This window comes from Heliangelus exortis, chromosome 12 (assembly GCF_036169615.1).
Source record: "Heliangelus exortis chromosome 12, bHelExo1.hap1, whole genome shotgun sequence".
Lineage (NCBI taxonomy): Eukaryota > Metazoa > Chordata > Aves > Apodiformes > Trochilidae > Heliangelus > Heliangelus exortis.
The window spans coordinates 5,645,917-5,668,887 of NC_092433.1; the positions used below are offsets into that span (position 1 = coordinate 5,645,917).

The window sequence follows — 22,971 nt, forward strand, 5'->3', positions numbered from 1 at the left end:
CGTGTGCTGATTTCTGCTTCTTTGTGTGCCCATTTGCAGTGGCTGAAGTGCCAGGTGTGTGTTCCTGCAGGTCAGCAGCTTGCCACAGCATTGGGAGGTGCAGGAATTACAGCTTGGTTAAGAAAGCTCATGCATAGGCATAAGAATTAAGTTGCTTTACTCTGTTGGTTGCTTTACTCTGACAAATAATTATAATTTACATAACAAACTTAGTACCTGAGGAAGAAGTTGGAAGAATTGATTAAACAAACAGAAGTCAAGATTTGTACACAATGGAGGAAGAAGGTAAACAACTTTAATTTTACTTATTTATTGGTGTTTAGAGTTCTGATCCACGCTCAAAGCTCCACTGTTCTTACAGTCTCACGAATTCTGGTGATTTTTAGAGAGAGCTGAAACCCAGCAGCAAAAGGGCTGCCTTTTAGTACAAGTTTGCAGATATGGGTTAGGTAGGTGGGAGTCCATTTGCTGGGGTACTTGTCCCCAGGGCAAAGGAGAAGGGCAAAGTAAATCCCTACCTTGTGGTGTAGAATTATCCACTCAAATGTTAGTGTCTTCTTGATCACTGTGTCCTCTAGGGTGGTAACCACTTGGATCTTCTCTGCTGGGTATAAGGAGTGGTGTCTTAATTTTCAGCTCTACAGTGTTAGTGGTTGAATGGGAGATAATACTACTTGTTTTGGAGCTTTCAGGCTGCTTTCTGTATAAAATTCTTCACTACCTCCATCTCCCTGTAGCACAAGGATGGCCCAGATGGTGATGCTTGAATGAATCCATCCATCTGCTGTCTGCCAGGTGGCCATTGGGCACACCAGGTCAGTGAAGGAAGTTCCTGGAGCTGTGTGAGCTGTGAAAATGTCATTTCTGGTTGCTGTGAGGAGCTGACATCTGTGGCAGGGCAGTTCCCCACTCAGGTGGTGCAGTTACCACAGACAGCTGAATGGGACAGTGCTGTTGAGGAGCAGTCAGTGCTCCACAGAGGAAAGGTGGTGTGAGTGCCATGGGGCTGTTAGAAGCTGCACTTGTGACACCAGCTGGTCCAGGTAAGTCAATGAGCTGAAAGAGCTGCTGTGTGAAGACCAGGGTTCCCCTCTCAGCAGGTCTGGCAGCCTTCACTCCAGAGGGGAGCAGGTAAGTCCAGTGAGCAAAGCTTCACACAGTGCCAGCTCTGCTACTTGTAACTCATTGCAGCTTCTTGCTGTCCAAATACCTTAAACACAGCAAAGCATCCATCACTCCCCCTGGGAAGAAGAGGAACTCTCAAGTGGAGAGTGGCAGTGCTGAGGTGACTGAGCAGGTTACTGGAAGGGGAAACCCAAGTTTGCTGCTGTCCCTGGCAGCAACTTGCAGCATCCTGTTTGTTCCTCCTGTGATGGGGGTTTGTGTAGGTGAGTGTGATGGTTACTGTGCAAACCCTGTCTCTCTGTCTGGAAATGCCAACTGTGACCTGACTGTTCCAGCTTAAATTTACTGTACACTTAAATGACATAGTTCCAGTAATGCCAGTAAAGCTTGGGCAGCAAGAAGCTAGAGCTGTTCTTTACCAGATAAATGGTACCCATATGATGGTACCCATAGGGGAGGGGATGAGAGTCCCCCTAAGAGCTCTACAGTGTTGGACAAACCGATACAAAAAACCTGGTACAGTCTGATTGGGGTTTTTTTTTCAGCCTGATCAACAGTTTCAAAAATTAAAATAATTTCCAATACTGTTACAAGGTAAAGAAAGCTTTTCAGGACCTTGCTTAATTATGTAGCTTATGTGCTGACTGCAAGAATCATAGGAGTTTTGGACAGAGCTTTGCATTACTTTTTTTTCTTTCTTGTTAATGATTAGAAACCTAAATTCAGAAGTGGGTATTGCAACAAAGCTGGATCTAGTGTAGTGCCATTTTTAGAGCAACACACTTTAGAAAGAAGCAGTGAGTTACCCCACAGCAGCTCCTGCTACACTGTCAATCTCTGCTTTTGAAAAGGTAGGACTTTCTTCTTCCTTTTGGCTTATTCTCATAAAATACTTGTGCTATTTTTCTAAGTGATCGGGGCTTACAAATGCTTATTTGTATTATCCAGTAGTTTAGAGAAAACTGGAGTTTAATTGTATATTTTAGAAAAAAAACCCCAAAACATAAAGCTGTGAGTGAAAGTTTTATGTGACTTTAATTGAAGACAAATAAAAGAACCAAGGGCTCAAACACATTTTAAAAAGACATCTAACAATGTCTTCTCTCGAGCAAAATATACAGCAGATTTATATATAAAACATAGCTACATTCAAGTACCAAACAGAATTTACATTTTCCCAAATAGAGAAAATAATGCACGTGATTCACATACCTTAAACCCAGCCATGCATAAAAGAACACTGCTGATAAATCAGCATTTGGGCATAATTAATCACACTGCTGTGTATTATCTGGAGTACCGACAACACCATTGGAACGCACAACACTTGGGAGTCTGGGGTTTAGAAAGTTCAACCCTGCTTTCAAGTCCGACTGTGTTCAGAGATTCATTTGTCTAAGATCTGTTCAAATTTAGTGTTGATAAAAGAAAATCCATCGAATGCAGACTGATCCATGGACTCAATCAGGTTTTTGTCACTGTAGGATAATTTTGGCTTCTCACTCAGAAATTCTCTGTCAAAGTTGTTGTAGTCGCTTGCTGACTTCTGTGTTAAACAGAGAGAAGGCAGCGTGAGACAAACCTTGGCACTTCTTCCAGAACAAAATGCTTAAATATGAAAGGTTAGGGTTTAATTAGGTTACACGTAAGCCCAACATTTCTTGCCATTAACCAAAATTTTTTAAAGCCCTGAAGGCATCTTACGGTCTGTACTTTTTTCAGAGAGAAAAAGCGATGCCCTATTGCAGCTGCTTTGTGTCTGGACAAAGTATTTGTGTAAGTTTCATTAAAAACCCATATTACTAAAGGCTGTGCTTTACACTTCCAAAAGCTGCTGTTGGTAGGACCCTTAGTTTTGATGGGAACATGCAACAAGAAGCCTTCCCTTAAACAGGACAGCTCTCCTCCATGGAGTATGTAAGTACATTTTAAAGAGGCCGTGTTACCTCCAGATCATTTTATCTGTACTAGGAACAGGGTGGAGGAAAACTGGTTTAAATTTTTAACCAGATGAGATGAAGCAGCAGCAGCATCCCCTGGTGCAATGCATGATCTGTTCTTCAGATATCTTTTCATGTAATGTTAGGTGTGTACATTACAATAGTTTGAAGTTCAGTGGCACAGAGAGTGTCTTTGCATTTTGAGTTTGAAGCAGCACATAGTTAATGCTTACACAAAATGCCTGCAGGCAGCTACAGAGTGAGCAGCCTGAAGTTATTGGCCTTTGTCCCTTGTGGCATTACAAAGGAGAATATCAACATTTCTAGCATCAAGGCATAGAAAACATTCTGGTTTTTCAATTCTGTTTTTTCAAAGATTCATGAAGAATGAGTATCAGAAATATTAGTCAGCTTTCCTGAGGATTATAGTAATATAAAGGAGCTGCTTGAGAGAGTACAGACAGACAGCCTTAATAAGAAGGTTTCAGGGCAGTCAGAGGAATTTTGTGCACTTTTTAATAATTGAACCATCCAAGAGCAATGGGCTTTGAGACAGGTAACTATTTCATTTATAAAATGGGAGGAGAACCTTGCAGTAGGGTTGAGCAAATCTGAGACATCACCTCTCACCCCTACACTGATGTTTTCAGTCCTGCAACAGAACAAAGAACACCCCACATACCACTTTTGGCCTGAAGGGAGGATCCACCTCCCTCTTCTCTAGCGCCGTCCAGTTGATGGTTTTGAAGAAAGGATGGTCTCTGATATTCCCAGTAACCCCCAGTCGCCTTGTTGGATCCCTTTCAAATAGCTGCAAGAGAGGATAACTTGGTAAAGCCTTATGTCTGCTGAAAGGTAGGTGCCATGGGAAGAGCAAAAGTTGCTAACAATTAACAGGTTGTAATTAAGCTGACCGGATGAAATAATCTGTAAAAATAATTTGCCTCCTGATAAACAGCTCCTTATAAAGCCTAAATTAGTCCCTTGCTGGACAAAACCAGTACTTTGACCCACCTGTTCCATCACCAGTCCTACCTTTTCTAAGATATCTTTTGATTCCTTGGTAATCCAGCGTGGGTAGTGAGGGGTGTCCACTCGGATTGACTCAAAGAGTTCATCTTCATCATCCCCATGGAAAGGGGATTGTCCAATGAGCATCTCGTACAGCAGGACCCCAAATGACCACCAGTCCACAGAGAATGTGTACCTCAGACCTTGCAGGATCTTGTTCCATAGAAGAAGTACAACCAGTTAGTAAAAGGCAGCAATATATACCAGATAAAAATAAATATATTTAGGGGAGTGGGCAAACAATCCAGCTGCTAGACAAATTGTTGACTACCAGTGGCACTTCTGTAGTTTTACTCCTGGCTGCTGTTCATGGAAACGTGGCAGTGGACAGGTCTGCTCTGATTCAGAAATTTTCTCCATTAACTTTAAATAACCATATACTTGGAAAACATCTTCTTTAGTTTCTTTAGAAGATGAAGGGAGAAGCGAGTAGCAATGAAAAGTAGATTACTCCCAAACAGACTGTGACATAATTCATAGCTTTAACAGCTAACTACATTATTTAGACTACTTTGCAAATCAGATTAAAAACCAACTATCAACACAGGGAATTTTAACTTGGTGAGATTCCCCTTAGAAGCTGCTTTTGGCTTGAATTTTGTCTGTTTGCATGGGCACCAGCCTGTTCACCATCTGCAGCACACACATTCATTTTGTGAGAGCCCCCTGTGTGTGCTGGCTGTAAAGGCACCAGGGAAAACCAGAGCTGTTCAAAACCCAAACACCTGAACATTTCAATTTTTTTTTAAACCTGCAGCTAGAGGATACTTACAAATCTCAGGTAACTTCTAGAGAGAACTCAGATTTAATTCAGACTTAATTTTCTGAACTATGACTCCACAAGGGGATGATTAATCACAGTGCCCATTCTAATACAGGTGTATTAAATCCATGCCAGCAGCATGTGCCAGCTCCATACTGACCTCAGGAGCAATGTAGTCTGGGGTCCCACAGAAAGTGCTTGCCTTGTTGTCACCAACAACATTTTCTTTGCACATTCCAAAATCAGCTATTTTGATGTGGCCTTCTTTATCAAGCATCACATTGTCCAGTTTTAGATCTCTGAAAAAAGTGTTTAAAAAAAAAAAAGTTATTTTAAGGACAATTGAGTGATTTTTTTTTTTTTTTAATTCAGGTGCATGCAGGTTCTTGACTGATAAACACCTGCCCCACATTATACAAAGAGGCTTTTCAAGAAAATAGTTATCCATCAACACAATACATACAAAAATAGTACTTTTGTACTTCAAAGGCAGCAGGGAAAAGGGAAGAATTCTCTTGTCACAGTAAATAAGAGGCTGAGGTGAATATATAGAATGTGTAACCTTAATCTTCAACATTTGCTTTCACAACCAAAAGCACACCCTGTGCTTTTGTTGCTTCTGGAACAAGGTACCACTCCACCAGCTGACACAGCAGGGCTACAGCAACTCCCTTGTTTAAAAGGATTGTTGGATTCTTAGGGCACTTGGCAGAACATGAATGTTCAAAGCCTGCCCAAGTGTTAACAGTACCTGCAACTTGTTCCTAGTTACAGCACGAGAGGTTTCCTGTGTTGTGGCCACCATCTATGAAGTGTCCTATTCATGTCTTTTTTCAGAATAACACTATTAAATCAAGTCAGAACTTCTTAACAGCAGTTTCCAAAAAGCTACATTCCCTCCCTTTGGCTGTGCTGCACTTTTTTTGTCCCTCTGGCTGCAAAAGCACATACCAAGGAGGGCAGGCTGAAGAGACACACAACAGCTCTTCTGCTTACCAAGAAAGACTTGAAGAGAGCAGATAATTACACATGGGAACAGAGGAGTCTTCTCTCCTTGGTCACTTGGGTTTGCAGCATCAGCTACTTAGGGTGAGCTGCACCTTGAACCAAGAGTCCCTGATCTCATGCTGTGCACCAGAAATCTTTGATCTGTGGACATCAGCTGCTGTTCACCTGAGTAAATCAAATGTACTGGAGATGGGGGAAGACTCATGGTAAGTGACTTGGGGCACTGCACTTGCCTACCTACAAGTTTTAAAGTCTCTTGTATGGGTGTGCCCTCCCTGCCTATCTAAACCTGCTCCAAGTGAGGGGCTGTGCTTATACTGGTAAACATCCTGGGTAAGACAGAGGAAAAAACATCCCTGTTTTTGCTTGGATCTTCCTGGAAAATAGTACTGGTTCTCTCAAAATGCTTCATGCTCTGGAATCTCCCTCCAGCAACATTCTATTTTAGTACCAGGAAATCTGTCAGCAAGCCTAAAAATGCTCTAGAAAATCTGGGATGGAAGGATTTCATGCTGATGGCTTATCCTGGGGTTTGATCCTTTCCTGTATAGAAAGGCAGTGGGAAACAGTTGGGTGCATCAGGTACCTTCCTGGGTTATGTCTGTCTTTGAGAGGCAGCATCATCCTTCTGCCCCCAGCATTCCTCTGATTCCTCTTTACAAACACTTGTGAAATACTGGTCTCTAATTTCAGAAAACAGCTTTAAATGGTGGATGTTTCAACAGCTGCCTCCTGTTTCTATAAAGGGAGATGGACAATACCAGATGTTTTGGGGCAGCTTTACCAGAGTCTCCTTGTGTAACTCACTCCTAAGCCTGCAGCTGTAACCCCTTTTGTACCTGTCTGCTACAGAGGTAAGAGCTACCTGAGCCAGTGCTTTAGAGCTGGAAAAAGGAAATGAAGAGGAAAACTCAATTAAAAAACCCAAACTTCTGATCTCTTGTAGCATGGATTTTTACAGTAAGAAGCAGCTGATCAGGATCTGTCCCCTGATGTTCCCTCCTGGTGAGGCAGAAACACCAACACTGTGGTTTCAGCAGAAGGCAACAGCACACAACTTCCACCTTGGTGGCTCTCACAAGGCTGGTAGGAACTGGTAACCTCAAGGCCCCTCTCCCTTGCCTCCAAACTAAATGGACTTATGATTTGAAGGCAGTGTTTAAAAATAACTGAAACAAAACCACCTTTGTGTAACATAAATAACATTCCATCATTATGGTTGCCAAGGAAAAAACACAGAGATAGATTTATCTGGGGCACACTAATGGCCTCAGAACAACATCAGATCTCTGACAGGCAGCCTTGGTACATCACTCAGTAATTCAAAGCTGCATGAAGTGCCAAGACAATTCACAGGTCCCACGCTGGAGCTGGTACTCACCTATAAATAATGCCTTTGCTGTGAAGAAACTGTAGCCCACATAAAATTTCAGCTCCATAAAACCTGAAAAGACAAAAACATCTTCTAGTCTGTCTTGCTCAGTTAAAACAGGCAATGCAGCTGGCCAGAGGGGCAGCTCCACACATGTTCATGGCATGAGAAGTACTGTACATGTCTTTAAATACTGATACACCAGTATTTCTGTGCCTGGGTGCTGTGAGCAGCAAGTTAATCCGTTCCCCACACAGCTGTAGTGTCTAATGCCAAACAGTAGAGGGGACATGACAGCAATTTGCCTTAATGCTTCATTCCACTTCCATGAAGGAACACTGTCCCCCTGCTACTCTTTAATATGAAATCAGTGACATTCCTGTGCCTTTGGGAAGAAGCAGGCAGCTTGCAGGATTGTTTTAGGAGGGACCAGGTACTGATGGCTGAGTTAAACACAGAGCTCACCTCTGTCCCTCTGCACCTTCCCAGCTGCAGCAGACAGACTGAAAAGCAGCATCACATTAGGGGCATTCTCCTCAAAAAATAAGGTGATAATCCAGAGGATATAAAGGAAAATGCTAAAAGAATGCTTCCCCCTGCCCCCAAAGTGGATTAAAAGAGGTTGTGGGGTTGGCTTATTTGGTTTTAATTTAACAAATACAAAACTATTTCCGTTTCTGTATAGCAGAATGAATGCTTGATCCAAAGCTTCAGGAATCAGTAGAGAGGATGCCAAGAGAGGCTGCCAGGTGCAGAGATGTTTGCTGGAATGCAGGTAAGCTGGAGGGGCTTCCTCCAGATTTTTGCTGGGGAGAGTGGGCAGGGAGCTTGCCCTGACCTCTAAAGCTGGCAGCCTCCCAGCCACTCTTGCTGCCAGACCCCTTGACCTGATCCCACCCCACTGGTGTTGCTCAGAACAGTGCAGAGGAATAAGGCATTTTCCAGCCTGGCTATGCAGCAGCACTGGTGTGTAGGGGTAGGTTCACTACCCTGCACTGTTACTTTTAGGGTCTTGCGTGCATCCATTGAATGATACAATTAAACCCTCATGCTTTGGGGTGAGAGAGGTAGAAACCGACCTGAAACTAAAAATTATGATTGGCAAAGTAACAATAACACAATAGTTCTGCCTTTGCTAAGACTTCAGTCTTAAGAATCTTTGAGCCATAGGTAACTGACCCAATTGCACCTGCTAAACAAAGTGCTTACCCATTTCATTAGTATCTTGTGGAATGTGCAGGTTAGCCTGTACCATCATGTGAACTGAGCAATGCTAGTAATACACATGTTGGGCTTCTTACCCATACTATTTTCCAATTTTTCCATCCAAATTCCACTCCAAATACCCTGGAGCTGTACCTTTTACTTTGCATTGCTGGCTTGTGCTAAGATTGACTTAGCATCTCTAGGTACAAGTATCCCATCAAGTAAAACATCACACTGCTACATAAATTAGGAAAATCTATCTCCATGCATCATTAAATGAGCTTATTCATTGTATTAAACCAGTGCCTAGAAATACCTTTTCAATCATCAGCCACTGAAACTTGAGGCACAGAAGTGGTGCAGAATGAGAAGCATTAAACCCCCAGAGACTAAAATAATTCCTGGAGATAGGAATGGAAGGGATGTGGACTTACGTTGCTCTGTAGAGATCAAAGCGCCCCTTGTCCTGTATGTGGAACATCAGATCCCCCCCGTTCAGGAACTCCATAACAAAGAACAGATGATCCTGTTTGCAAATAACCAGAGCACAGAAAAATCACTGATGCTGTCAGCCACCTATGAAGCAGAGATTTTGCCACTGATGACCAAACAGCCACTTTCCTTCCCTCCTGAAGTATTTCTCTATTTCATGCTCCTGAGTAACCAAGTCTTGTATTCTAAAGCTAAATAGTTGATCTTGTATTGTGTGGAGTTCTGCATTTAATAAAAATATACATTTAAAAAGACAACCTGTGACAGTCATCTTTTTTTCCCCTCACTGAAGTTAAAGGTGAGATCAAGGATTTAAATTAAACTGCCTCTTATACCAAATGGCATGGATGTTTCTGTGCTCAGTCTGTTCTCATCAATACATGTGGGGTCATATCTACTTCCCACAAGGCCTGTGAACTATTGCACAGAGCACAAGAAAAGGAAATTTAATTCTTGCTACATAACTAAATGTTGCTTTCACTTGACTGCTGGTAACAGCATCCACTGGAAAGCTAAATCTGTTGTGTTGCTGTTGCCATTGGGCTTTTTCTTACCTTTGTCTGGAACGTGCAGTAGAGGTGTGTGAGGAATGGATTTTCCCATGCAAGTGCTAGGACCCTCTTTTCCACCATGGTACATTCCACATCATCATCAATTAACACCACATCTTTTTTCAGAGCTTTGATAGCAAAGAATTCATTCTTCCCTTTCAGCTCAGCAAGCAGAACCTACAAGAAAATGGCAGATGAGATTACAGCATGTGTAGGGCAGACTGCTACTGATGACATTAGTAAAGGAAAGTCCAGGGTGTTTATAGCAGGTGAAATGACAATTAAAAAAAAACATTTATATGGGAAAGATGAGTGAGGTTTGGGAAGATGGAAGTTGCTGGGATTAGAGATGAGGAGATGGGGCTCAAGGATAAGGTAACAGAGGCTTCCAGGACAGGTTCTCTGTCAATGACTTGAGAGTGTACAGACAGAAGATGTGTAGAGCCCACTCCTTCTTTAGAGCTGTAGTTTCACAGGCCAGGGCAGGCAGAGCCTGTGGAGGTCCTGCTGCTCTCACATCTCCCCAGGCCATTGCACTGGGGCATCAGGCAGTGTACAAACACAAAATATCCTTTTTGTACTGTGGTGCAGGAAGGGCAATTCCTCTGCTTTGATACTGAGTCACTGAAAAACTGTTGTGCAGGATGAATCACTTGAGTTTAGAGAAGATTTAGGCGATGAATTTCTGTTGTCCTTGACAAGGGTGGCTGTATTCAATCCTGTTAAAAGTTTATGTACCCCAGTCTAACCATTTTCTGGTTAATGAAAATAGCCCCTCACATTGCAGAGATCAAGCAAGGCAATCAGTCAGCAGCTCTATGAGTTTGTTACATACCTTTCCAAAACTTCCTTTCCCTAGTACTTTATGGAGGACAAAGCTTTCTATGTTGAATTTTCTCCTGCTTGCAATCCGTGATGCTGTCTTGGCTGTGTTTCCCTCCCAGAGTTTATCGTACTCGCTGCTATCTGCTAAGTGAAACAGGGAGTTTAAAGTTCAAAATAAGCAGAAATACTGCATGACTCTGATCCCCTGCTAGGAACTCAGTACTGACATGCTACTGCAATGCATCTGCTGCTGGAACACCAGCAAATCTAAACAGAAGGGTCAACTACTGGAGTTTATAACAAAATTTAAATCACATGTTTAAAATACTTGATAGCATTGGATTTTAATTGAATATCTGTGACTGTTTCTGATGCAGGGTTTAAGCAATACTGAGGCATTATAAAAATCAAAGGCCCTAAGTTTCCCCTGTGACTATGATACAGAGCATAATTTGGAGAAAAAGGTACAAGGATTGCTTGTAAACAGATTATTTCTCTTCTGTTAGCAGAAGGTAGGTAGTCCTCAGCCTAAGTAGAGAGGCCAAGAGCTGATTTATGCCCACTGCTAAGAAGCATGATGAAATAGGTTAATCCTGAGCATATCCTAAAATTAATAACTACCTTTTTTTTGACCTCTGCTGCACAGAGCTGCTGGGTTGCTAACGATCATCTGCCATAACCCAGGGAGGAGTCACAGGGGCTGCACCCCTACTTCATATTAAACCAAAACACCCTTTTTTTTAAACTTTGCTCTGGCAAACTAGAGCAGGTTTGTTAAGTAATATCAAAATAATATTCTTACTGGGCATTTTGGCTGAATTTGTTCAATGCATGGATGAATATATAAAACCCTCCAAACCACAGGTTCTCTCTTACTGAGCCTGGTGATTTCCATCTGGTAAAATGTTATTTCTACTGTTGCATTTATTTTTGCATAGCTTATCATAGCTTAACACATATGAAAACAAAGCTTATACAGTGGTAGGACTCTTTAGCAATAGTGAAAAAAACCAAACAAAAACCAACAAACCTTACTTAGAACCTGTAGAGACAGGATTCCAGGTACTACTAAAACTATTACAGCTGTTTAATCTCCTAAAATAGATCCTAAAACTACATGCTAAAATAGATAGCACTTCTCATAAGTTTCTAATGGTTTGTGAACAAATAAAGATTATCAATGATGTGCATGAAATTCCAGTTACAGGAGGGAAGCACATTGTACACGTGTGTGTCTGCTTAGTCAGATGTCATCAGATCCATCAGGGCAACTGTGCTGCAGCACAGAGGAAAGCATTTTTTGCAGAAAGGTGGGTTTGCTCATAGCCTAAAAGCAGGAGTTTGTCAAAGGCTATATAAGCAGCCAGGAGACAGTAAAAAGAAAAGCATGCATGTATGTTCTTTAGCAGTGTCTATTACAAATAAATATGGAAAGACAAATAGCCTAACCTAAGGCAAGAATGAATTGCTACTTAGGTTGTTAAGTTTGTGTAGTCTGGTAGGTAATAAATGGCTAAGTTAAAATATTGTAGCTTTCCTCACCTGTTGCATCTCCTCCTGGAGCTCTGTGTTTCTTATCAAAATCTTGATAAACACCCACACTTTCTACAGATCCAGAGTCAGACCTTCGTGTAGATTTCTGAGGAGGAGGGGAACATTTAAAATTATATTTGTACTATTACTTTAGAAATACTTAGAACTATAGCTGTTAAATTTAACGTGATGGCAGTATAAACTTTTGTTTTTAATTATGGATTTCTAGTACATATATTTCCTCAAGAAGTCTGGTTCACAGACTATTAAGTCACACTCTTTACATCTTCAGACCAGCCAATTGTTTCACATCTTTCACTGCAAGAAAATATACCACTGAAATCCCTGAACAGTCTACAATGTATTGCTTGTTGCAAAATTATTAAAGGTATAAAGTTTGAAAGTGAAAAGCATTTAAACTGTGTGAAAATATCCCCTGTTATGTTCATTTGAAACAGGAGAAGGGATTTGCTGTCATACTGGACACACTGAAGTCACTATCTATGTGTGACATCCATCTTTAGCACATGGAAACAAATTTTTTGCATGGGAAAACCCCAAGATCAAATTTCAGTAATGAAAATATTGAGCTCTTCAGTGCTGTGAAAGAGCTGGAGCAAAAGCTCTCACTCTCTTCAAAGTAAATATCCTGTGAAAGCTTAGAACACTGATCACTCAGCTCAAGAGGAAATACCATTGGCTTTTGTGATATATTTTCCTGTTTTATTTCAGAGCTTGTGTCTGAATCTTCATTTGCAAGTCAGCAGTCTACAACAAGAGACAGCCTTGCTGCAGCAGGAAATGAGCAATGTAAACTATGGGGCCAGTGTTATTCCAGAGGAATTTTCTCTGTGTATGTATCAGATTAATAAAAATGTAGTCTATCTGGTATATTTCTCCTTTATTGAGTTTTAGCATTCAAGTGGAATTCTAAAGTTGAAGCAAGGAAAAAGAGACTTCAGAGTTATGATACCACTACTTAAATAATTCAACTGAAGGGGAGAGAATAACCTTGGCACCACAGAACAAAGCTGGATTCAGGAAACTGCACACCTTTTAAAAAATTCTTTGTTAAGTGGGATTATTTTTCTGAAATATCAACCTCAGGCTATTGACTTCTGTATAAGTCTCTTTGCAGGTCAAATTAAAAAGAGAAAGCTGTTTGTGTTTCCTCCATTCCAAACTCAGTTTCCATGAGAGTGATACAGAAAAGATAAAGTAAAAAGCTGAAAATGCTCCAGAAACAACCAATTAGCTGATAAATAGCAACACAACATACCTGGCTAACTTGATTTAGAGCTTCAGCCAGCAGCTTCTGGTTTATGCCACATAAGTTTGCCACCTTCTTCTGGCATTTATGATGCACGTTCATGCCACATTCTGAAAGAAATGTAAAGACAGTTACACAAGCAACAGGAAAACACTGTCTGGCATGACAAGAAAAAAGGCTCTTTCTCTATCTGGGTCAGAAACTTTATTATAAGGCCAGAGAGAGCATGGATCTATCACTGTTAATAAAATTGCAATTTTCATCTTTAACTCAATGGCTTTAACTTTAAGGCTACGAAAATTATTCAAAAGGTAAAGGCTCCATTCATCATTGCTTTCCTCTCAAAATCTGTTACAGTAAAGATCACGTTGCCTTTTTTGTGGGAGAATTACAAACCCCATATTTACAGTAAACACCCTGGCTACACTTCTAGGTGTTCCCTTGAGCCAGACTCACCTAATTTCAGCTGTTCCCAGAGCAGCAATTTTGATTATACTCAAGCTCACACCTCTGCAGCACGTTTTCTGGCTGCAGCAGAAGCCCACCTTGGCTGGGCTGTTCCATGAGCCAAGTGCCTGTCTCTCTCTAGCACAAAATCTTTTTTTCAACCACGCATGGATGAGATTAATCCCTTCCTATGTAACACACATTTTCACACACACAGTGCGTGCCAAGAGCTGCTCTGGTGGGGGTTGGAGGGGGAGAGACTTGACTGTAAGAGCATGGAGAGATCCCAGCTGCCTCCATCCTCCATACCTTCACATTTGAGTCCTTGTTTGACCAGCCCCCAGAGCAGGCTGCCACAGTGGTCACAGAAGGTGGGGCTCATGTAGTTGTAAACTTTGAAGCGATGAGGCATGTCAATGTTGAACCTTTCCTTCTGAAACTGAGGATGGGGAGAGGGGTGAGGTACTCTACCCAAAATAGCACCAACTTCTTACAGGAAACAGCTTGGACATTACAAAACTACAACGGTTTGATCTTGAATACCCCAATCTTAACAGCCCTCATCTACAGAACCTGCCCTTCAAATAGTACCCACCCCCTGGCAGGGTTTTTAAATACATTTCTTGCTTTAAAGTTTCATCCACTACACATTACATATAATGTTCAAGGGTAGTAACTTGTGTTGCACGTCCAAGCACCTCCCACATGGGTGTGGCTGTTCCTATACAAGGTTTTGTTAGTTCAGCAGTGTTTAATTACATTATTACACTCTAAATACACCTTTCCAGTTCTTACCATTGTGTCCCTGCTGTTGGCTGCAGTGCCAGTACACCTCCCAATGATTTTATCAATACATTTCTTATGAATAGCAGCATTGCATTCTTCAAGACATGCACAAGGAAAAAAAAAAAAAAAAGGATTTCTTCAGACAATAAATACATGGGATGAGGTGTTTGCATTTCATAGCATAAGGTGAAAAAGTGCACACCTTTCCAGCATTCTATATACACCAAAACCTTTCTTTTCTATCAAGATGAACTTTTTAAAGCAGCTTCCCCCCATTTTCTTTTTACATGATCTCTGTTTCCAAACAAAATCTGTCACCACTAGGAAATGCCACGGCAATGCACAGAGATCTATGCTAAGTCAAAAGGACTTTTCAATTCTGCTGTAAAACCCATAAATAACTGTAATTAATTTTAGAAAATGTTTCATAAAAACCGCTCTCAGAAATCAGTGCAACTTTTCAACTGCATTCCCATTCACTTATGGGAAGATTAATTAAGTCAAAACCTTGATACTAAAAAATCATATAGGGATCACAATTAGACAGCATTAGATTGTCATGCAAGACTGATGTTTAATACCTGCTACTACCTATAGCTGTGATGCACCATGCCATGCATATATTCAAAAGATTTTTCAACAGCAACGAGTAAATCTACAGGTCACTGTGGAAAGTGGTAGAAGAAGAAAGTAAAATTAACTTACGCCTACATTTGTATCCCTGCTTGTTGAGTCCCCTGGAAAACAAATTGTAAGGAAGGAAATAATTAAAGAATGTATTTGCCAGAATAAAAGGTAGATTATTTCCTTTTATTTTTACCATGCCAACCAATCAATCCTTTGCCTATGGAAATATTTTTTCCAATTAAAAACTGGTCTAATTTCTGCTACTCAGAATCCTCTCTCAGGAAAATAAAGTTTAGAAGATAAAAGAGTATTTCAGTAGACCAGCAAATTAGGAGAGAAACCCAGAAAAGCCAAGGTTTCAATCACATGGGAAATCCTCCTGGTCTGACTTGCTAGGACAATGGCTTTACTATGAAAGAGATCCAGCTTTGTGCTCTCTATGGATCTTTACTATCAGCCACTTCCCATCTCAAACTTTGCACATTATATCCTCAGCTCCACCCATCTCACTCTCCCGTGAAACAGCTCCTGTTGACCATGGGCCAGATTCACTTGAAGCTGATGAATTTTTGATAATTATTTCAGTGGCAAAATTGTTCAAGTTCTATTTTTCTAATATGAAAGAGACAACCATAGTTCTCAGACACAACGATACTCTTCATAAAGATATTACTTTCATTTTCCCAACACATGATTTTATATATCATGTTTTGTCTTAATATACCTGAAGTGAATTTTGCAATTAGACTTTGCAGATGGGGGAAGTTCAGAGTTTCCTTCTTACCATACAAAGTCTTTGCAGACAGAGCAAAATGTTGGTTGTCCAAAGAAGGTAGCAATAAATTCATGATTTTTGATGTAGTGGATCTTGGCTTGCTTGATAGCTCCTCTCCTGTTCATGGTTACTTTCCCGTTGTCTTCCCTTATTGACTGTTTGCAATCTAAATGGGAGACAAGAAGACACTTTTAATACTTTAAGGCATCACAAAGATTAATATTTGCTTCACAAAAACATTCAGTTTTCTGAATTTCTGTCTTCTAATTTTCTGTTCCACACTAGTGCTTCTATTTATTTTAGACCTGCATTCTGCAGACTGCCAGCCCACCAAGGGTAGAAGAGGTGCACACACTGATTCCTAAGCTGTCTCAATGTCCTTGTTTGTAAATTATTCCTTCTCCTGCTCGTTCAGAAGAAGCCTTCAGCAAATGAGCTGAGAGGAAGAAGCAGGAATGGATTACAGTCTTGCTAGAGAAATGACAACTATGTTGTTTTCTGGAGAAAAAATAGAAGCTCCTATACATTAAGTGATTCTCTCACAGGAGAATTAAATGTTGTATTAGAAGCAGGAGGGTCTTCTTCAGCAGAAGCCTTTTCATGCTGCTGCTCCACATGCCCTCCTGAACCAGAACTGGAACAGAAATGCAGATGAAGTGCTCCAGGACCTCCTGAATCACCACTGGACCAAGCTCCTGTAAGATGGGTTCCTTCCAGCTTCCAGGATCATTAAGCAGTGAGAACAAAGGAGACTCAGTTAGATATTTCCATAATGCTACCTCATAACAACTCTTGATGCTGTCTCTCAACATGTCCCAGTTCTACTCTCTGCTCCCAGCCCCCACAGGGTTACAGTATGGAGCCCTATATGGTGCTATAGCAATCATAGTATGGACTGTGTATATACTGTAGCATTTAATACCAAATACATAGCAATCCCATATGGTATAAGCCAAGAAATAAAGCAACAAAAAAATTCTCAGGCTCTGGGTCCAACTGGCTCACACAGGTTCTCCATTAGAGGTTATAGGTACTTCCACTCATTTCCAAGGAAGCTTGGAAAAACAAGTACTTTGTGTCTCAATTTTTCAGGCACAATACAGACTATATAGTCTGACTTGTACATTTTGAAAAGAATAGGAGGAGTCTGCAACAGAGGAAATCCCATGAAGCTGTATCAAGAGAGGCTGGGTAACTGGTGATTCAACCCTAGGACACCTTTCTTGTCAACAGGGACAATCCCATCCAGCAGGAAAAGATAAAAACCAGAATCAGCAACAGAAAGCTGATCAACTCTGGCCAGTGGGTGCCAGTCTGTAAGAAATGTGGACATGGTTTAGGGTAACAGGAAATTGTCATTTGCAGGGTGAGAGTTCCCACAACAATGGAGCAAGGAAAAAGATAGAAAAGCATTTGTTCCCATTATCAATACAATTGGGTTTTATTTGCTCCATTGGATTGCTGCCTTTTGTCAGGATCAGTGGGAGATCTGCTTTTCATACTGATAGAAGAAGTTTGTTTCCTTTTCCAATTCACACTAACCACAAAGCCTGAAATTATTGTGAGGTTACCCAGGAGCTCTGTTTTTCTTGTTGCCAGCTGTGCTTGGTTTATGTCTCTTTATTAGCTGTCTGCCTCCAGTGCTATCCCAACAGACAGCTGCCCATAGAATAGTCTCTCATTTGATGCCATTTGTGTCCTGAACTCATTTATCAGTCACAGCCAACAGCAACCAGACTGCAGCAGCATGTACTGTCTTAGAAAAGATAGGAAAACATCAACTTGGAGATCAAGGAAAGATTAAGCATATGAGTGAAAAGAAAGATTAAAAAAGATCCCTGGGATTTGCTTCTAGACATTAATGCTGTTTTCTGAGAAAATGGACACCTGATTCAGAGAAAAACCATCCTGCCTCCCCTCAGAACATGCACTACAACACCCTGGCACTACACACACCACTGAGCCACCTCTTCCTCTCCGGAACAGGATTAATTTCTGCTGTTCAAACAGACTACAGAGTTCACCCAACAAAAACTCCCATCAGCTGCTCAGCTTCAGCTTGTTGAAGTCTGCAAACAGTGCTATCTCTTTGTTTAATCCTGCTGAGCAAATAGACAGACCTCACCCACTGCTCCTCAGTGCTTCAGGGAAACCACAGACTGAAATGTGAATGCAAGGAAGTCAGGAATACTTCATAGTGCTCACTGCATGAACAGGATGTCTTCATATGGGTGATTTAATCAGTAACAGCAACAAAGCAGAGAAGCATGTATTCTGAGGAGATAACCAGTGATGGAGCAGATTAAGGGACAAAAGCCTCCCTCCCACAGTCACACAAGCAAACCAAGTGTTTTTAGTGAGGAACTAACAGGATTCACCAGGTGAACAGGACGTGGCTTCCTCTCATGCTGAAATACTTGTAGCCATTTAGTATTGCTGACACTGTGTGCAAAATTCTCTGACAAAATCTGATCAGGATATGGGGAGCTCTGGTGTTTCCTCCCTGTCCTCCAGTGTCCTGGAACACTACCAATGACACTGATAGAAATACATGAGTCTGGCATCTGTTTTGAGGGGGCAATTAATAAGCTAACTTTGATTTGTACAAATAAAAAAAAGAAAAAGATTACAATTCTCTTAAACTGTGAAGTATGCTTGAAAACAGCAAAACTTAAAAATCTGCATGTGAGGACACAACCTTCAGAGCCAGCTGCCTTATTAAATACCTTTGCCAAAACCAACCAATATACTAAAATATAGCTGAAAACACTTTTGTTTGCTTCAGAAGAAGCTGAGAGGTTTGGACAGCAGCTGTAAGTCAAATACACCTGAAGCTGAGATTGCTCTGAAATGATAGTGTGTTTCATTTCAATTTACAACCCATGTTTTTAACAAGTTATTTTTAATGTGTAAATTACCTTTAATGTGTATTGCTCCAGAACTTTTATAAGGTTCAGCCAACCATGGACTCAACTGGAGATAGAAGCTCTATCTCAAAGACACAGAGACAATTAGTAGCTCCAAGGAGGTAAATTCCCTAACAAATGCATGGATGCAGGGCAGAGATGAGAAGGGGGCAGAAAGGTTTTCCCCCATAAGGAAGCCAGGATTCCCACAGATGAAACATTTGTCCTGGGCTGGCACACAGTCAGAAACTGTCATGTACAAAAAAGCTGATTCAGTGGTTAGAATCCAGGTGACCTCTGAAGCCTGGACCAAAAATTAATCATTTTTGACACAGCACATACCATTAAACATAACCTATTTCCTCTACTGGGAGCCCTGGTTAATATTTATCATTGTTTATGTATTTCAAGGTCCTCCCTCAAAACTTGCAACCAACCTGACAAAAGCAGCCAGAACTCCTCCCTGCCCTATGCCCATCAAGAAACCACTAAGCCCATCTGTGAATTGAGAGGGCTCTTCTCCAGAAGTGCTGTAAATACACCATTGGATACACCATTCAACTGCAGTCCAGACTTTCTGAATATTTCACAGTCCTTACAGCCACTAACACAACATGCAACCCACAGTCTGGAAAACATTTGCTCAAACAACATAGCCAGGACTCTGCTGAACTGTAATAAACCTCAAGGTGAGATGTCAAATGGCCTCAATCGAACCTCAAAAGTTCAAGGAAAAAAGAAAACAGCCTCTGGAATAACCCTACAAGAATTTTGAAATGAAGCAATAGAAAAAAATATTTACCATCTTCAGAGTTAATTTTTCATTTTCACTTGCTCATTTTGCAGTTCTGTTTGTAAACAGAAGAAGGATTAACAGTGCTGCTGTCAGAAAGCAAGAACCAGGACTTCATCACTTCAAACAGGGACCAGCAAAACATTTTCTGAGCTGCTCAAGTTGGTATTTGCCTGCAACTTCATAATAAACTACCAAACCTACTAACATTTCTGTTTAAAGGAGACTTTCCTGGTATGAAATGTCTCTGAGGAAAACTGCTCTTTACCTTGATCCTAGAGAGGATTGCTTTACAGTTCATCTGTATGGAACAAAAACAAATGAAACCCATCCACAGACATTTACATAAATACAAGTTCTCCAGAAGTCTATGTTTCTGTGGCATGAACTTGCTATGCTAAATAATTTATCATCATCATGTAAATCCTCACATTTCATTTACAGACAGACTCTTAACGTTGCTGTGACATTTCAACAACCCCTGCCTTTCAATCCAGGACAAAAAAAAAAATCCCATGTCCACACCACAGTCTTTTTAGTTCTCCTGCCACCTGCAGAGGTGCTGTGCCAACCAACACACTGCACTCAGCTCTGCAGAGCCTTTTTTAAACATTTCAGTGTTTCAGTGAGCACTTCTGCACAGATACCTGCTACCTCATTTGTCAAGGTAAAAAAGGGAGTGAACTGGAAAATGGGTTTTCTCTTGTTTCTTTTTTTTTTTTAAATTACATAGGCACTTTGTAAAACCAACCTTTAAAGATACACCATCTAAGCTAAAATTCATATAAGTCATGCCAATTTTTCTCTGCTCTACACAACACATTAACAACCTGACCAACCTAATACACTGCCAACTTTGTGCTTATGCAATTACTACACCCAAAAATGTTTGATTAAGTCAGAAAATGTTTTTATCAAATTCATGCAATCATACTTCTAGGTGCAGATTAAAGCAGATGTTAGGTGCCACCGAACAGCTATGACATCTTTCTAGAAACAGAATTTTCTCAGTTAGATGATGAAATCATATCAACTTGCCAGTCTACAACTAAGGCACAGTTCTGATTTTTCAGCCCTCATCATTGTTATTTACAAATAACATGACAGTTCTTTCCCAAAGCACCTCATCCACAGAGGAACCACCTTCAAATCTTAATTTACACCCATTAAATACACAGAATGTGGGGGTAAATCCATTATTTTCCCTGTTATTCTAAAATCTCATGTTTCCCCAACAATCATCTAAAAACATATTTAAAATATATGCAGTTCTCTGGTTGGTATTCTTCTCCCAGAAGTCAGATACTCGAGATAGCAATAGCCCACATGCAAATCACACTCCTTCTGATACATCTAATAGCATTTTAAAGAAAGAATTCACTAACCCTTTCTCCAGGAAGCTGAAGCCAGCAAAATACCATTTAGAATTCAAAACCAAGACACAATTATAATTCCACTAAAGCCTCCAAAGCTGCTAACACTCCCTAAGACACTCAGCAGTGCAGCAATTCACCTCTGTGATCCTCCATTTTCTTCCTCGGTAAGGTCACTAAGTACATTTGAATAAACAAAGATCAAGCAGAGCATTAAACATATTACAACTCCCCCCTATTAGAACCAAAGCTGCTTTACAGAATTCTAACCTAGTTTCAATACTACAACGAGAGGAGGGGCAGAAAGAAAACAATAATCTGTAGTGAAAATAGGGGTCATCACCCTGCTTTCTGTTTCACACATCAAAAGAAAAATTTCTAATTTCCAGCACAAGCTTATTTTCAAATCATAGGACATATTACAAAAAAGCTCTTTGACAGCTCTAAGCCAAGGCTCTGCAATCCCCTTTTACAGGGTCTAGAAAGAAAAAAACCTTTCAAGATGGAGAAGAGTTTTTATATATTGTGCTAAATTAACTGGCCAGGCCCAAATCTACAAAAATAACATACAAATGAAATGTGGCAGTATAGCCTGCCATGGAGCAAATTTTAATACCAGTTTACTCCAAGGAAAATTTTTTCTAATAATAAATCTTACTTCTCAGTACAGCTGCCTATCATCAAAGCAATTTTCTCTAAAGGTGGTGGGATATTTGCTACCTGGGAAGAAAGGATAAAAACAAACAGCTTTGGTTTGGAGAACAAGCCAAAAAAAGAATCAGTCACTTCTGTGAAGTGCTTGCAGATTTCCAAACAAAAGGGAGCATCTGTAACTCAGAGATACTAATGGTAGCAATACCTTCAAATAAGCCATGGAACAACTGAAACACCAGTTTCTGAGCAAGCCTTTTTTAGTATTTTAGAAACACAGCTACCAGACAGTTCTGCATGTCCCAGAAAACAAAAGGGGATGTTCATAGGAAGGAATGTGAACTGTCTCTCAGCTGCCTCTCAACTCTTAACTCAGGGGTTTAGCAATGTGAAGAATGGAAATTAATACAAACATCTTTGTAATGCACTAATACACCTCCCTGCTCCAGCACTGGTAACTGCTAATTTAACTAGAGGAAACATTTACAGCACTGCAATGATGAGCCAAAAAAATCAATGTTTGCCTGTTAGCAATACACAGACAGTTACATGAGGGAGGTCTTTGATTTTGAGGATTAGTTTGTTAAAATGTATTGATGGGTGATGTGAACAGTGCAAATATCAGACTGAGTGATTTTCCTTCACAAAATGTAGATGTGTATGTGTCTTGAATGGGAGTGTCCAGTGCCTCTGTGGTTTAGTTACCAAAAAGGTATTGGTGAGTAATTTTCTACAGAGCAGAATTTGCAATTAGAAGGTTTAACAGGAGCATCAACCAGAGAATTGTAACTTGCCAATTAAAGTATGATTGCATGACTTCATGACCTGTTTGATATTTAGGCTTCATCCTTTACTGTCTGCAGTCCTTAATAAAGGTAATGATAAGAATTGCAAGAACATTGTATCTATTTTTAAATTATTTTGATCAACAACTAAGTACAATTATCTTCATATGAAGAGCACACAAGGCTATTACCTTTCTGCTAAAATCTAATAGCAAATTACAGGAGGTTTTCACTTATGCCATCTCTGCTGTTCCTCATGTTTGTGTGGAGAGGAAGAGAGATACCTCAGCCTCATCATTTACACAACAGAAGTTGGTTTTGTACAATTTTGGTTGAGAAACTTCCAAGTTTCCTGGACAAATGGAATTCTGCATGTCTCATACTGCCCCATGAAACTGCCTTGCACAGGAAAGCCATGGCAAAGAACAGGACAACACTTTTCTAACATAATGGTTCAACAGTTTGAATGCAAAGGAGAGCACAAGTGGTGCATCAACAGAGAGGTTTTGATCTTCAGAAAAATACCCTTACATACAGGCTCTTCAGAGCCCCACGATTTTTTTGAATTCTGCTTCAGAGAGTTCATTTTTTATAAAGGAAACCAAAATAAGGAGTGTATAGGCTGTTTTTTTGCTATTGCAAAAATGTCAACTCTGAAATGTCACCCCCTGC

General features: G+C 40.5%; 1 protein-coding gene across 2 annotated transcripts in view; it reads right to left on the reverse strand.

The window, feature by feature from the left end:
• Nucleotides 1-2,143: 2,143 nt before the first annotated feature.
• PRKCD (protein kinase C delta) overlaps nt 2,144-22,971 on the reverse strand; it is a 57,858-nt gene continuing 37,030 nt past the window's right edge. The window contains exons 5-18 of one of the 2 annotated variants that reach the window (XM_071755651.1): nt 15,801-15,957; nt 15,095-15,126; nt 14,399-14,484; nt 13,913-14,042; nt 13,166-13,266; nt 11,896-11,992; nt 10,364-10,494; nt 9,532-9,705; nt 8,920-9,011; nt 7,289-7,351; nt 5,060-5,198; nt 4,101-4,289; nt 3,748-3,876; nt 2,144-2,671 (exon numbers count right to left, since the gene is read on the reverse strand). In XM_071755651.1, coding sequence (XP_071611752.1) covers nt 2,513-2,671; nt 3,748-3,876; nt 4,101-4,289; nt 5,060-5,198; nt 7,289-7,351; nt 8,920-9,011; nt 9,532-9,705; nt 10,364-10,494; nt 11,896-11,992; nt 13,166-13,266; nt 13,913-14,042; nt 14,399-14,484; nt 15,095-15,126; nt 15,801-15,957 — 1,679 coding nt within the window. In that variant the 3' untranslated portion in view covers nt 2,144-2,512. Of the gene's footprint in view, nt 2,672-3,747; nt 3,877-4,100; nt 4,290-5,059; nt 5,199-7,288; nt 7,352-8,919; nt 9,012-9,531; nt 9,706-10,363; nt 10,498-11,895; nt 11,993-13,165; nt 13,267-13,912; nt 14,043-14,398; nt 14,485-15,094; nt 15,127-15,800; nt 15,958-22,971 lie in introns of both variants that reach the window. The other variant, XM_071755650.1, reaches the window with a different exon arrangement.